Source organism: Muscardinus avellanarius, assembly GCF_963383645.1.
Source record: "Muscardinus avellanarius genome assembly, chromosome: 16".
Lineage (NCBI taxonomy): Eukaryota > Metazoa > Chordata > Mammalia > Rodentia > Gliridae > Muscardinus > Muscardinus avellanarius.
Genome location: NC_137802.1, coordinates 15221026 through 15235711, shown reverse-complemented (window position 1 = coordinate 15235711; position 14686 = coordinate 15221026). Strand labels below are relative to the sequence as shown.

Below are 14686 nucleotides of genomic sequence, written 5' to 3'. Positions count from 1 at the left end.
TATTTATATATATATTTATTTATTACAAATCACTAAATACAATACTAATTCCCACATTTGGGAGATAGTTATCCCAACACTGCTGTCGCCCACCAGAAGCAGTGTGCAGGGAGCAGGGGACTGAAGATCGATCGTGCTTTCCTTCTTCCAGAACCTGTTTAGTGGCCCCTTGCTCCTCCAGCCTTGGTCCCTACTTTCTGGTCATGAAGATTATCAGAAAGGTTTCTTTTTCAGCACAAAGACAGCGATGAATAATGTCACTTCAGTGATGGCTGGCAGGACGCTGTGGAGGGTTAAGTAGTGGATTCAGGGCCCCTTCCAATATAAATGGCCAACTCTCCAAACCAGAGATCCCATCCCCAAAGTCTAGGGGTGTGGGGTGAGGGTGGGGATGCAACTTCAAAGGACTACAGGAAGCCAGGAATGGTGGTGTACCCCTGTGATCCCAGTACTTGGGAGCCTGAGACAGGAGCATCCCAGGTCCCAGGACAGCCTCAGCAAGCAGTGAGACTACCTAGCGAGACCCTGTTTCAAAATAAAAATAAGGAGCCGGGTGTGGTGGTGCACGCTTGTAATCCCAGCATTTGGGAGGCTGAGATGGGAGGATCATCGTTCATGGACAGCCTCAGCTACTTAGTGAGGTCCTTTGCAACTCAGTGGGACCCTGTTTCAAAATAAAGAATAAAAAAAATAGGGCTAGGGGGGTGTAGCTCGGAGGTAGAATGCTTCTGGGTCCCATCCCCAGTACCACAAAATAACAATAATTAATGACAATAATAATAATAATAATAATAATAATAATAATCAAGCTGAGTGTGGTGGCACATGCTTATAATCCTAGTACTTGGGAAGCTGAGACAGAAGGATCACCAGTTTTCCATCAGCCCCAACAACTTAATGAGACCCTCTGTGACCTAGTAAGACCATACTCCAAAATTAAGAAAGAAAAAAGGGTCTGGGAGTGTAGGCCCTGGGTTCAATCCCCAGTACCTCCCAGTACCCCCCACCCCCACCCAAGACTACAGGATGCTGAGTGGATTTGGTATCTCACGCAAAAAGAAGGGCTGGGAGGGGGAAACCTCCAGATTTGGGAGAAACCTTCCTCCCCCGCTCCCAATATTGAGTGGTACCGCACCTGCAGAAGACAAAAATGTACCAGTACGTGGTACACTCCCAACGCTCGAAAATGAAGAAAGACAGGGCCACAGATGCGCTACAGTGAGCCCCAATAGCTTGGAAATGGCATAGTCAAGGAGCGTCTTTGGATCCGCCGGCAGTGATGGGCCCCCGCAGAGGCCTGTGGTGGGGCTGGCATCTAAACCCAATTCATCTCATGCTTCCTTCACCCCATAGCAAGGGCCCGAGTCAGCAGCCGGCCTTCTGAGTCCTAGAACAGTCCAGCGGTTAGAGCCCAGAGCTGAGCTTGCCCAGATGGAACCCCTGCTGCGGCCCCAGGGGCATCCTAGACCCTTCAATGCTCCCCACTCATCCCAGGCCAGAAGGAAAGCCACGGGCTTGATGTCCTCTGCTGGAAATCACCCTCCAGAGTTCAGGTCCTCCTCGGTCCACAATTCAAGAGTGAAAAGCCTTCCCTGATCCAAGGACCTCACTTTGGTCTCTTATGAGTCCTCACAGTGCTTTATATGGCGCAAAGTCCTATGGCATAAGGTTATCACACTGACTCACAGATGCGTGTCTGTTGTCTACCTCCTCCTCGAGGAACAAAACTGTTTTATCTGGGGATCTTCAGTACCCAGTGCATCGCGGGGCTTAAAAAAATGTTTCACGATCATATTAAGCCCCCTACCCCGCCCCTCAACCTGCTCCTGTTTGCCGGTTAGAGCAGAAAGGTCTAATTAGGTGGCTGAAGGGAGGCGCGATGGAAATGGGTCGGTGGCCAGGCTTAAAGGATACAGATGAGGCTCTGTGTGCTGTTGAACATGGAAACTCCTGAGAGGAAACCGGCCAGCTCCACCGCAAAGAGGCCCAGGGTGACCGAGAGCGCCGTCACCAGCCTGCAGGAAGGCGTGGGCACTGGTCAGGCCTCCTGGACCCCCGCGAAGACCCCTCCACGCCCGCCCCCCGCCCCCAGAGCTCACTGAATGTCCTGCTTCTCGTACTCCTCGGGAGTGAAGCTGAGGGGCAGGCAAGCCTGGATGTTGGTGTCCTGGGAAGAGACACCATCAAAGAGCGGTGGGCTGCGGCGCAAGCCAGGGCGGGTGGTGGGAGGACCCCCAGGACGGGCTGCTGGGCAAACCAGGGCGGGTGGTGGGAGGACCCCCAGGGCAGGTGGTGGGAGGACCCCCAGGACGGGCTGCTGGGCAAACCAGCGCGGGTGGTGGGAGGACCCCCAGGGCAGGTGGTGGGAGGACCCCCAGGGCAGGTGGTGGGAGGACCCCCAGGGCGGGCTGCGGGGCAAGCCAGGGCGGGTGGTGGGAGGCCCCCTAGGGTGGGTGGTGGGAGGCCCCCCAGGGCAGGTGGTGGGAGGACCCAAAGGGGAAAGACCCCGGGAGAGAGGCGGGGCGGGGCGGGCAGGACCGCGACACGCAAAAGGGCCGGGGCCAGAGCAGCGGTGCATCCTACCCGGCACCAAAATAAGGTGATGACGACCACCAGATGGGCCAGGAGCGTGAGGAAGCGCGAGGGCACGAGCCCCGAGACCCGGGCCATGGCCTTCGGGGCCTCGGGCTGGGAGCGCCCGGGGACCCCTCGCGAACTCAACTCCGCAGGCGCAGAGCCTCCACTCGCGCCTCCTTCCCGCGCGCGGCGGCGCCGCCCCGTTGTCTTGGAAACGACGGCGCGCACGCCGGGCCCGGGTCTCTGAAAATCTCGCGAGAGTTGCGAATTCTGCCGCCGCCTGGACCGCTCTCCATCCTGGTGACCTCGCCTCCTCCGTCCCGGCCCCGGGAGGCCTGGAAGCCCCGCGAGGAGACGCTGGGCTCCCCGGTCGTGTGGCAGCCACATGTGTCACGAGGCCCTTGGTTGTCAGAGGACCCCAGACCTTCCCCTTCCCGGAGGGAGGCTCTGAAAAATCGACCCACAACTTGGTTGGGTGTGCCGAGCGATTTGCACGGAGCCGAGCAGGCCTGCACCCTGGAGCTAGGTTGCTCATGAGATACGTGCGAGTTTCGGCAGTGGGTTCTAGCTTTGCATAAGAGAATGCCTTTCTTTGATAGAAAATACCCCCTGGCAGCGTGGGGCGTGACCTATGCCTGTAATCCCAGATTCCCAGGAGGCCAAGGCAGGAGGATTGCCAATTCGGGGTCAATCTTGACCACTTAGTAAGACCCTGTCTCAAATTTAAAAAGTACTGAGAGGCCGGGCGTGGTGGCGCACGCTTGTAATCCCAGTACTTGGGAGGTTGAGATGGGAGGATTGCAGGTTCGCGGCCAGCCTCAGTTACTTGGTGAGGCCCTCTGCAATTTAGACCTTGTTTCAAAATAAATAATAAAATATAGGGCTGGGATGTAGCTCGGAGGTAGAATGCCCCTGGGTTCAATCCCCAGTTCCACGATAAGATGATAAAGTTAAAAAAATAAAAATAGAAATAAATAATAAAATATAGGGCTGGGATGTAGCTCAGTGGTATCAGTGATATGGTGCCCCTGGGTTCAGTCCCCAGTACTGCAAATAAATAAAACCAAACACACACACACACACACACACATACACACAACACACACACAGAGAGAGAGAGAGAGCGACTGAATTACTTAGAAGCAAAGAGGGTATTACCTTTGCAAATTACTCTCAAGTGGCTCAGAGGAAAAAAAAAAATATGTGCTTATATATAGAAAGATTAACCAGAGGCCGGGCGTGGTGGCGCACACTTGTAATTCCCGCGCTTGGGAGGCTGAGACAGGAGGATTACACAGGTTCGAAGCCAACCTCAGTTACTTAGTGAGGCTCTCAGCAACTTAGTGAGACCCTGTTTCCAAATAATATAAAAAATAGGTCTGGGAGTAGAGCCCGGAGATAGAAAGCCTCTGGGTTCCACCCCCAGTACCACAAAAAAAAAAAAAAAAAAAAAAAAGACTAACCAGAGGGGGCAGTGGTGGTGCACCCCTATAATCCCAGTACTTGGGAGGCTGAGACAGGAAGATTGGAGGTTGGAGGAGGTTGGAGGCCAGGCTAAGCAACTCCAGGCTCAGCAATATATAGAGACTTTGCTTCAAAATATTTCAAAATGAAATAATCAGATAGGGCTGGGGTGGTCTGGCACATGCTGTAATCCCAGTACTAGAGAAGTTGGAAGATTACCAGTCTCAGCAACTTGTGAGGCCCTCTAAAACTCGGTAAGACTCTGTTTCAAAATAAAGAATAAAACAGGGCTGGGGGTATAGCTCAGTGGTAGAATGGCCCTGGGTTTGATCCCCTGTACAACATAAAAAAAGAGGGGCTGGGTGTAGCTTAGAAGTAGAATGCCCCTGGGTTCCATCCATAGTTACCCCCCACACACACAATTTAGATGAAACTGGAAGCCAGATGTGGTGGCGCACTCTTGTAATCCCAGTACTTGGGAGGCTGAGACAGGAGGATCTCAGGTTCATGGCCAGCCTCAGCTACTTAGCGAGGTTCTCCCAGATTAGTGAGACCCCGTTTCAAAATAAAGAAAAGCCAGCCAGGTGGAACACACTTGTAATCCCAGCATTCGGGAGACTGAGACCGGAGGATCGCGGTTGGCGGGCAGCCTCAGCTACTTAGTGAGGCCCTCTGCAACTCAGTGAGACCCTGTTTCAAAATAAAGAATAAAGAATAGGGCTGGGGGTGTCGCTCGGAGGTAGAATGCCCTCTGGGTTCCATCCCCAGACCCTCAAAAATAAAAAATAAAAAAATAAAGAAAAGCCAGGCGCACATGCTTGTAATCCCAGCATTTGGGAGGCTGAAACATGAGTATTGCGGCTCGCAGCCAACCTCAGCTACTTAGTGAGGTACTTTGCAACTCAGGGAGACCCTGCTTCAAAAGAAAGAATGAAAAATAGGGCTGGGAGCCGGGCGTGGTGGCTCACGCTTGTAATCCCCGCGCTTGGGAGGCGGAGACAGGAGGATCGTGCAGGTTCGAAGCCAGCCTCAGCTACTTAGTGAGACCCTGTTTCCAAATAAAATATAAAAACGGTCCGGAGGTAGAAACCCTCTGGGTTCCACCCAGTACTTGGGAGGTTGAGACAGGAAGATCACAATTTCAAGGCCAGCCTCAAATTTAGCGAGATTCTGTTTTAAAATAAAATAGGACGGGGGAGGAGTAGCTCAGAGGTAGACTGTCCTGGGTTCAACCCTTCGCACCCCCCCCACACACACACAGCCTTGCATGATCACACACACATATTCAAGATCTATTTCAGCTGGGTGTGGTGGCCCACGCCTGTAATCCTAATATTTGGGAGGCTGAGTCAGAGGATCTCAGGTTGGAGGCCAGCTTCAGTAATTTAGCGAAACTCCCAACAACCTGGCGAGACCCTGCTTCAAAACAAAAAATAAAAAGGGCTGGGGGGTGTAGCTCGGAGGTTATAATAACCCTGGGTTCAATCCTCAGCACCTCCAACAACAATAATAAAAAAGAAAAAAATATATATCTATATCTCAGCTTTTCATTCTCTGTAAATTATATCCTGACATTTTTGAGTATTATTTTTTATTTTTAAAATATACTTTTATTTATTTTCATATCGGGGATTGAACTCCGAGGCATTCTATCTTTGAGCTACACACCCCCTGCCCTGTTTTATTTCTTATTTGGAAACAGGGTCTCACTAAATTGCTTAGAACTTGCAAAATTTGCCGAGGCTAGTTTTGAATCTGCAATCCTCCGGTCTCAGTCTCCCAAGTACTGGGATTACAGGCGTGAGCCACCACGTCCGGCTTCTATGTCTTGATTTTTTTTTTTTTTAAGTTTTAAATATTGATGCTGGGGCTCTTTCCTGGAGCTATTAAATTAGAATCTCCAGACCCCGGGATTGGGCTGGGTGCTTTGCAAGGTTCCGGAGGCAACTGTGGGTGGAGCGGGGAAGCCTTGGCCTGTGTGGGCTTTCGGAAGCTCAGGGGGGCGCTCGGCAGCCGTGTCCCCACCTCGGCCCTCCGGCCGCCCAGGGGCCCAGTGGCCAGGGACAGATCTGCACAGGGGAAGGGCCGGCCGGCCTCGTGGCGCAACGGTAGCGCGTCTGACTCCAGATCAGAAGGTTGCGTGTTCAAATCACGTCGGGGTCATCTTTTTTTAATTATTAAAATCAAACCAAAGATTCCTATTTATTATTATTATTATTATTATTATTATTATTAATAGTAATTATTATTATTAATAGTAATTATTATTATTATTATTTTCTGGTTCGCCACAGTCCTTAGGAAAGAAACAGCTCCTCAGGGTGTGGGGAGGGGAGGGCTCCTGGAGCGCAGGCCCGAGGCCTCCCTGTCGGGGGAGCTGGGCGATATGGCGGGGGTGTGTGCATCGGATCCAGGTAGTTCTGAGCGGACAGCTGGCTCCGGAGGACCGGGCAGCTCCTGATTCTGAGCCTAGCGGGAGGAAGAAGAGCGCTCCCGGCGTCTTCTTTTTCTCTACACGGTGAATTTTCTCCGCGCGGCTGAGAGATCAGGCCCCAGAGAAGAGAATCTAGGAGGCCCTTCCGTGGACGAGGTGGCCGAGTGGTTAAGGCGATGGACTGCTAATCCATTGTGCTCTGCACGCGTGGGTTCGAATCCCATCCTCGTCGGCGTGTTATGTTGGACTCTGCGTTTTGCGTATATCTTGTCAGCCTCTGTCCGCTTAGAGCTGACCATTCAGAGTCGCTCCACAGGCTTGTCTTCCATCTCTTCTGTATTTTTCCAGCACTTTCGAGAATCCAAATTTTATTAGGCGCGTACCTACAATAGAATTGACCTGGCCAATAGCACAAGGCAGAACTTCAGTTTCCTGGGCGCCGTGGCTTAGTTGGTTAAAGCGCCTGTCTAGTAAACAGGAGATCCTGGGTTCGAATCCCAGCGGTGCCTTGGCCGTTCCTTCTGCTTTTATAAAGACCAGAATCTCCGATTGTCACAGCATTTCCCAGGGCCTAACTTTGTGCCTACAACTCCTCCACATAAGTGTTACTTCCACCCGTTCATCTAAATTCTCTTTCCCCTAATCTGTCGTGCTGTGCTAGTCGTCTTTTGCTTTTGCCCACGGCCAAGCTCTGGAGCTACATCCTTGGTGTTTGTCAGTGTTTTAGCTTGGCTGTAAACTTGCATTGGTGCTCTTTAGTGACACAGTTTTATTTCTTTAAAATAAATCTCTGAAGTTTTTCTAGAGGAAGTTTAAACCATAAAATGTTTATGTAGCTTTGTGTAAGACTACAGACATCAACTGGCCGGTTAGCTCAGTTGGTTAGAGCGTGGTGCTAATAACGCCAAGGTCGCGGGTTCGATCCCCGTACGGGCCAGCAAGATTCTTTTTCATTGAACTCAATGAATTTCTAATTTTGAGAGAGAAAACACACAAAATTTATCTGGGGAAAGATCCTGGCGGCCGAGCGAGCGACATATCCAATTCTGGAACCTTTTACTTTACAAAAAGAATCATTCCACGGTTCAATCCAAAGTGGGTGTGTCTTGGGAGCTTATGGAGAAAGTACAGCCCTGTGATCTCTACTTCTAAAGTTCATGACCATAACATGTGACCTTACTACATGAATTGTAATTTACTATGGGAACTGTAAGCAAAAGACTGCCAGGAAGTGGGTCAAAACTGTCTCAAATCAGTGTGTGTGGTGTTAGGAATGACTAGAATAAAGCCTTAAGTGTTCCCATTTCCTCCCACAGCCAGTCTAACTGCCCAGCCCTTGCCTGTCCATGAGGACCCAAGAAGATAGCACTGTCCCCTCTCCTCCTTTCCTAGAGAACCTTGTTTGCATTTCTGCTTTTACTGGCTCTCTGTCCCCTGGTATGATTATCTCTGCCTCACATTTCCCCTCAGGTCCAATGCCTAACAGCAAGGAACCGCATCCTTCGCTATCTAATTTGAAACTCCACCCCACTCCCAGCACCAGTCCGGAGGAAGCTCCATGAACAAGCCTGGCCCTCCTTCCCATTTCTTTGACTGGTCAACCCCTGCCACCCACAGAGATGCAGCCTCAGCCTTAGCAGCAGCAGCAGTTTAATTCCACAAAAACTCAGAAAGCCAAAACGGATCAGAGTACTCCAAAACAGGTGGGCTTCAGAACCAGCAAGATTCGACCTGAACGCTGAGAGCCGTGAGACACCTCCCTCCTCACCGCCTCCACCTGCCGCGCAATCCGCTTAGCGTCTTCCCACTTCTGGCTGGGGAAGTGGCTGTAAGGGGACCAGAGCGCAGAAGCAGCAGGTGAGCCATCTGCATCTTTGCCTGCAGGGTACGTGGCCGGGGACCACTGGTGCTCCCCAAGCCCCTGACACCTGAGACAAGGCCACCGGAGTCGGGATGGCCACAGTAGGGCTGGGGTCTCCTCTGTTCCCTTCTCTCCATCACGTATGGGAATCATGTCCCCACTCCCCAAAACTGAGACGCAAGATCCTGGGTTCCCAGGCTCGGCGCTCTAGCTAGGGAGGAGAGTTGGGAAGAACAGTGTAGCTACAGACGGCTAACAGAAAAGAAGCCGGGGCAACATCCCCTTCCAACCAGGAGAACGGTTGGAACTTCCTCCACACACACCTCCCGAAGGCCAGCGAGTGGGCACGGGCCAGCCACACGCATCTGCCAAGAAGCTCCAACACAGAGGCCTCGCCATAGCCGGCGGCGGGCAGTTCCCACTCGGGCTCCCTGAAGGGTCCGCAGGGTCCCGCTGGGGCCGGTCCTGGGTAGGCCCGGACTCTCGGGATCTCGCGGTCACTTGCAGAGGGCCTCCAGCACCTCCAGCGTGCGTCGGATGTCTCGGATTTGGCGCGCCAGCCCCTGGACCGGCTGCAGGGCCCGCTCCAGCTCCTCGCAGCGCGCGAGCAGCGTGTACATGCCCTTGATGCTCATGTCCACGGCCTCGCCCAGGGAGTCCACGGCGTCGCGGTAGGTCTGGATGCAGCCCACGCTCAGCGCCGTCAGCTCCTGCACCGCGCCGCCCAGCCCGCGGAGCAGCCGGTCCACTCTGCCGCCCAGCTCGCGGCTCAGCCGCTCCAGGTCCCGCAGCACGTCGGGGTCGATGGGCGGGATGCTGGGGGTGGGCGCCGGGCCGGGCCGCGCCGGGGCGGGGGGCAGGGCCGGGGGCGCGGCGCTCAGACGGATCTTGAGCTGCAGGTTGTTGGCGACGAAGTGGGTGAGGTCGCCGTGGCGGCTCACCGTGCCCTCGAGCTCCAGGGGGCTGGCGATGGTGGCGCGGCGCCCCCCGCCCGCGCCGCCCTCGGGGCCCGCGCACGCCCCGCTCAGCCCGTCCAGGCTGCGGCTGTCCTGCAGGCGGCCGGGGAAGGCGCGGCCGGCCCTGCCCGGCTCGTCCTCGCGGCGGGCCCGCTCCTCCGGCCGCGGCGGCTCGCCGTCCACGCCCGCGCCCCCTCCACGGCGGGCGCCCCCGGGCGCGGGGTCCGGGCGCCGGGCGGGCGGGCTGGCGTCGTGCCCGGCGGCGGCCGGCGGCGCGCGGGGCCCGGGCGGGTCCGGCGCGCTCGGAGCCTTCGCGGACGGCCCGGCCCGGCGGCCCGCGCCCCCAACGCCCGCGGCCTCTTCCTCGGCGGGCGCCCGCAGGCCTGAGGGCGGCTGGGAGGGCGTCCGGCCCGGCCCGCCGCGGGAAAGCGCCGCGGCCGGCGGCTCCGCTAGAGACGGACGGCCCGCCTCCGGCCCGGGCCGCCCCCGAGACGACGCCATGCCGCGGTGGGGGCTAGACCGGAGGGAGCGGTCCGCCCCGTGCGCGGAAGGCGGCGGCGGCGCCTTTAAGGGGCGTTGGTAGAGGCGCGCCGATTGGCTCGTGGCTGACAAAGGTAAGGACAGGAAGAGCGCTTTGATTGGTTGCGGCCGTCAGGAAGTCCCGGAAGAAGAGCAGTTATGGAGCCGCGGAACGCCCCGAGAGCCAGGCGGGCGGGGGGAGGCGGTGACAGCTGCGCTCGCCGCCCCGCCCCGCCAGAAAGTTGAAGGGGCGAATCTTAAAGGGCCAGGTTCTGAAAAAAAATCAGTGTTCAGTGGAGGCGGAGCTCAGGCTCTTTCTGTCCAAAATTGTCGCGACCACAGTTTTTCGTCTCTTTCTCCCTTTTCTTTATTTATTGGGGATAGAACCAAGTTGCACTTTATCATCCCCCTTTTTAATTTTTTTTTTTTTTTGGTGTTTTTGAAACAAGGTCTAAGTTGTTGAGCCTCGCCAAATTGCTGAGGCTGGTTTTGAACCTGCGACCCTCCTGTTTCAGCCTCCCAAGCACAGGCGTGTGTCACCACGCTCAGCGTCCCCCACAATTTTTTTTTTTTTTTTTTTTTTTTGGTGGTACTGGGGTTCCTGGAAGCCCTTCTACCTCCGGGCTACACTCCCAGACCTATTTTATATTTTTATTTGGAAACAGGGTGTCTTAAGCCAGAGAGGCTGGCTTCGAACCTGCGCGATCCTCCTGTCTCTGCCTCCCATGTGCGGGGATTACAAGCGTGCGCCACCACGCCCGGCCCCCACAATTCCTGCTTTGTAAACACACCAAGTGGGGACCGGACTTGGGGTTTCTAGAGATTCTTGAGATGGAAATAGTAGTATATTCTGCTTGGACCCTAAGAGTTGAACCTCATCTAGTTGTCCAAGAAGGATAAAGCCAGAATTCTCAGCAGAGAATGAATAGTTGGTGCCATGTTTAGGGTTGACAGTCCTAGCCATTGAACTGCCCCCAGCAACCGTAGTGGACGGCGCGGGGGTGTGTGTCCACGGGCTTTCTTGTACTTTTGCCTCATACGTTTTCTGTCACGCGTGTCCCCTCCACATCAGAAGTATCTCCCATTGGAGGATGGCGTGTGACTTCACCACAGGGTAAAATATTCAACTACGAAAAGAGCACCAACTTTGATAAGCAGTTGTTTTGCTGGTGCCGGGAATTAAATCCAGGGCCTCCGTGCACAATCAGCATGCCCTGCCACCGAGATAGGCCCCATCCCCTTGATAAGTAGTGTTGCAACTGAGTATAACTAGTCAGCTTATAGGAAGACATTGACTCTAAAGAATGAGAAAGAGCCAGCCACCTTCCAGGCAGAAGGGAGAATAACTTGTGCTAAATCTCAGAGACAAAAAAAAGAGTTTATATATTGAAGAAATTGAGGTGGTAGGAGAGAAGACGTTGGGGCTAAAATGACATGAGCAGGCCAGGCTTGGCGGCACACACCCGGATCCCAGCACTCGGGAGGCTGAGACAGGAGGATGCGGTGGCCACAGCATTCAGGACCTTAGATCTCTTGTTGGGAACAGAGATTTTTTTTCCTTTTTTCTTTTCTTTCTTTCTTTTTTTTTTTTTTTTTTCGGGTCTGGGAGTCAAATGCCAGGGGCATTTGACCTTCGAGCTACACCCCCTGCCCTATTTTTTATTCTTTATTTTGAAACAGGGTCTCACTGAGTTGCGGAGGGCCTCACTAAGTAGCTGAGGCTGTCCGCGAACCGCGATCCTCCGGTGTCAGCCTCCCGAATGCTGGGATTACAAGCTACAAGCGTGCGCCACCACGCCCGGCTTCAGAGATTTCTTTAAAGTGCAGTGTTACTGCAGACACTGGAAAGCTTAGCCTCCATATATAGCCAAAACCCTGAGACATTTGTATTTAATAAATAGAATTCACTCACACTCTTTAGGTGATAATGACTGTGTTTGTTCCTTTTTTGTCTTGGTCCTGGGGTTCGAACCTCTGAGTTATGCCTCCAGCTCTTTTAATTTTTTTATCTATTTATTTTTGTGGTACTGGGGATTGAACCCAGGGGCATTCTACCGCCGAGCTACACCCCCAGCCATCCTCCTGAGGCTGTCCTCAAAAGAATGTCAACTAGGAAGGTTTTCTCCCCACTCCCGAGGGAACGAGGCTCTGAATTCTCTGTAGGGTTTGTTGAGTGGCCTATGGGGTAGAATGCAAGGGAGCGCGTGGGTGTCGAATTGTCATGTTTCATTACACTAAGGGGTGGCTCCTGGTCTAGATACTTAGCATTTCCCTGGGTGAGGGTGCGGCCTCATGGGAAACTCCCAGGGCTAAGGACCTGGCACAGATCATCGGTTCTTCTCATTATTCAGAACAGGAAGACAGCTGCATTCAAGACAGAGGGAAGGGAAGGACCCTTCAAGGTGGAAGCCGGGCTCAGTGGTACACATGCCTCTAATCCCAGTACTTGGGAAGCTGAGACAGGAGGATCACAGATTTGAGGACAGCCTTAGCAAGACCCTGTTTCAAAACAAAAAGGGCTGAGGTTGTAGCTCAGAACAAAATAAAACAAAAGGTCCTGAGTGGGAGTGGATTGGGCATACTCAAGGTCCAGGAAGGAAGCTGGGTCTGGTGGCACACACTTGGAATCAAGTACTTGGGAGTACCTGGGAGTACGTGGTAATTGGGAGGACAAGACAGGAGGATCGTGGGTCTGAGGCCAGCCTCAGCAATTTAGTGAGACCCTGTTTAAAAACAAAAAAATAAAATAGGGCTAGAGTGTTGGTCCAGATGTAGGATGCCCCTGAGTGAATCCCTAGTACAAAAAAAAAAAAAAAAAAAAAAGAAAAGCCAGGCGTGGTGGCGCATGCTTGTAATCCCCGCACTTGAGAGGCGGAGACAGGAGGATCGCGCGGGTTCGAAGCCAGCCTTGCTGGCTCAAGAGACCCTGTTTCCAAATAAAAAATTAAAAAAAAAAATAGGTCTGGGAGTGTAGCCCAGAGGTAGAAGGGTTCCATCCCCAGTAACACACACACACACACACACACACACACACACACACACACAGTGGGGCGGAAGAGCAGTTTAAGGTAAGCTTGGAGTGGTAGGGAAGGGCCAGGCTCTTTGGCAGAGCTCAGTGCTTGGTTCTTAGTGGTACTGGGGACTGAACACCAGGGAAATTCTACCTAAGTTGCTATGGGCTCTCTCACTTGCTGAGGTTGTCCTTGAATCTGCAATTCTCCTGTCTCAGCCCCCAAAGTATTGGGATTACAGGCATGCACTACCACACAGGGCCCGATGTGCTACTGGCCAGAATGGAGAGGATATGATATTTTTGGGGCAGGGGGCAATGTATCAAGTCGATCATTTTATTTATTTTTCTGCAGTACCGGGGATGGGACCTAGGGGGCATTGTACCTCCAAGCTACACCCCCAGTCGTATTTTTTTTCTTTTGCGGTACTGGGGATGGAACCCAGAAACATTTTACTTCCGAGCTTCACCCTAGCCCTATTTTTTAGTCTTAATTTTTAAACATGGTCTCATTGAGTTGCAAAGGGCCTCACTAAGTAGTAGCTGAGGCTGTCTGCAAACCCAGATCCTCTGGTCTCTGCCTCCCGAATGCTGGGCTTACAAGCGTGCGCCACCAAATTGGGCCAAGACCATTTTAGACTTCTTGTGTGTGTGTATATGTGTGGTACTGGGGATTGAACTCAGAGGTATTCTACCTTTGAGCTACATCTCCAGGCTTATTTCTTTTTTGGAAAGAGGATCTCACTAGATGGATGAATCTCACTACTTGCTGAGGCTGTCTTCCAACCTGTGATCCTGTCTCAGCCTCCCAAGTACTGGCATTACAGACATGTGCCAACACGCCCAGTTTAACTTGTTACATTTGAACCTACTAGTAAAAATGCTAAAAATATGTCAGTGTCTAGCTTGGTAGGGAAGCTGAGTCAAGGGATTAGAAATGTGGGAGCTGGAGCCAGGCGTGGTGATGCACGCTTGTAATCCTAGCCTTAAGAAGGCTGAGACAGGAAGATTGTGGTTTGAGGCCAGCCTCAGCTACTTAGGCCCTTTGCAACTCAGTGAGACCCTGTTTCAAAATAAAGAATAAAAAATAGGGAGCCGGGCATGGTGGTGCACGCTTGTAATCCCAGCATTCGGGAGGCTGGGACAGGAGGATTGCAGTTCGCGGATAGCTCAGCTACTTAGTGAGGTCCTCTGCAACTTAGTGAGACCCTGTTCCTAAAAAATAGGGTGGAGGGTGTGGCTTGGAGGTTGAATGCCCCTGAGTTCCATCCCCAGACCTGAAAAAAAAAAAAAAAGGGCTGGGGATGTAGCTCGGAGATAGAATGCCCCTGGGTTTCATCCCCAGGACTGAAGGGGTGGGGGGGAGTGGGCTTTGTAATGAAACCCAGGGCCTGAGACCAATGAGTTTAGCTGGAAAAGAAAGCCCAGCGTGGAACCCTGGAGTGTATACTATCAAGGCCAAGAAAAGGACCCTAGTGGGGACTGGACCCAGAGGCATTCTACCTCTGAGCTACACCCCTTATTTATTTACTTATTTTTTTGTGTGTGGGGTACTGGGGAATGAAACCAGGAGCACTGTGTTTCTGAACTACACCTCCAATCATCCTGTCTTAGGCTCCTGAGTACTGGGATTATAAGCGTGCTCTACCAGACCCGACCTTATTTCATTTTTAAGCAAGGTCTCATTAAGTTGCAGGGGTCTCCCTAAATTGCTGAGACTGGCCTTGAGCCTATAATCCTCCTATCTCAGCCTACCAAGTACTGGGATTAGAGGCATACACTGTTTTTCTTTTCTTTTCTTTTTCTTTTTTGGTACTGGGGATTGAACCCAGGGGCATTCTACCTCTGAGCTATATTCACCAGCC

The 14686-nt window shown here is 52.9% G+C and overlaps 2 protein-coding genes across 4 annotated transcripts; both read right to left on the bottom strand.

The window, feature by feature from the left end:
- Positions 1 to 213: 213 nt before the first annotated feature.
- TMEM107 (transmembrane protein 107) lies at positions 214 to 2670 on the bottom strand (the record flags this gene model as incomplete). 3 transcript variants are annotated; one of them, XM_080712794.1, is made up of 5 exons in its annotated part: positions 214 to 283; positions 1136 to 1232; positions 1915 to 2015; positions 2100 to 2167; positions 2584 to 2670. In XM_080712794.1, the coding sequence occupies 5 exons, from the start codon at positions 2668 to 2670 to the stop codon at positions 214 to 216; spliced, it is 423 nt and encodes a 140-aa protein (XP_080568920.1). The 3 variants fall into 3 exon arrangements, with proteins under 3 accessions (XP_080568920.1, XP_080568921.1, XP_080568922.1); XM_080712795.1 differs by having other exon boundaries at positions 1157 to 1232; XM_080712796.1 differs by lacking the exons at positions 1136 to 1232; positions 1915 to 2015.
- Positions 2671 to 8833: 6163 nt separating this feature from the next.
- On the bottom strand, positions 8834 to 9793 carry BORCS6 (BLOC-1 related complex subunit 6; the record flags this gene model as incomplete). Its single annotated transcript, XM_080712976.1, has 1 exon — positions 8834 to 9793. One exon carries the CDS (start codon positions 9791 to 9793, stop codon positions 8834 to 8836), a length of 960 nt encoding a protein of 319 aa, XP_080569102.1.
- Between the last annotated feature and the right edge of the window lie 4893 nt (positions 9794 to 14686).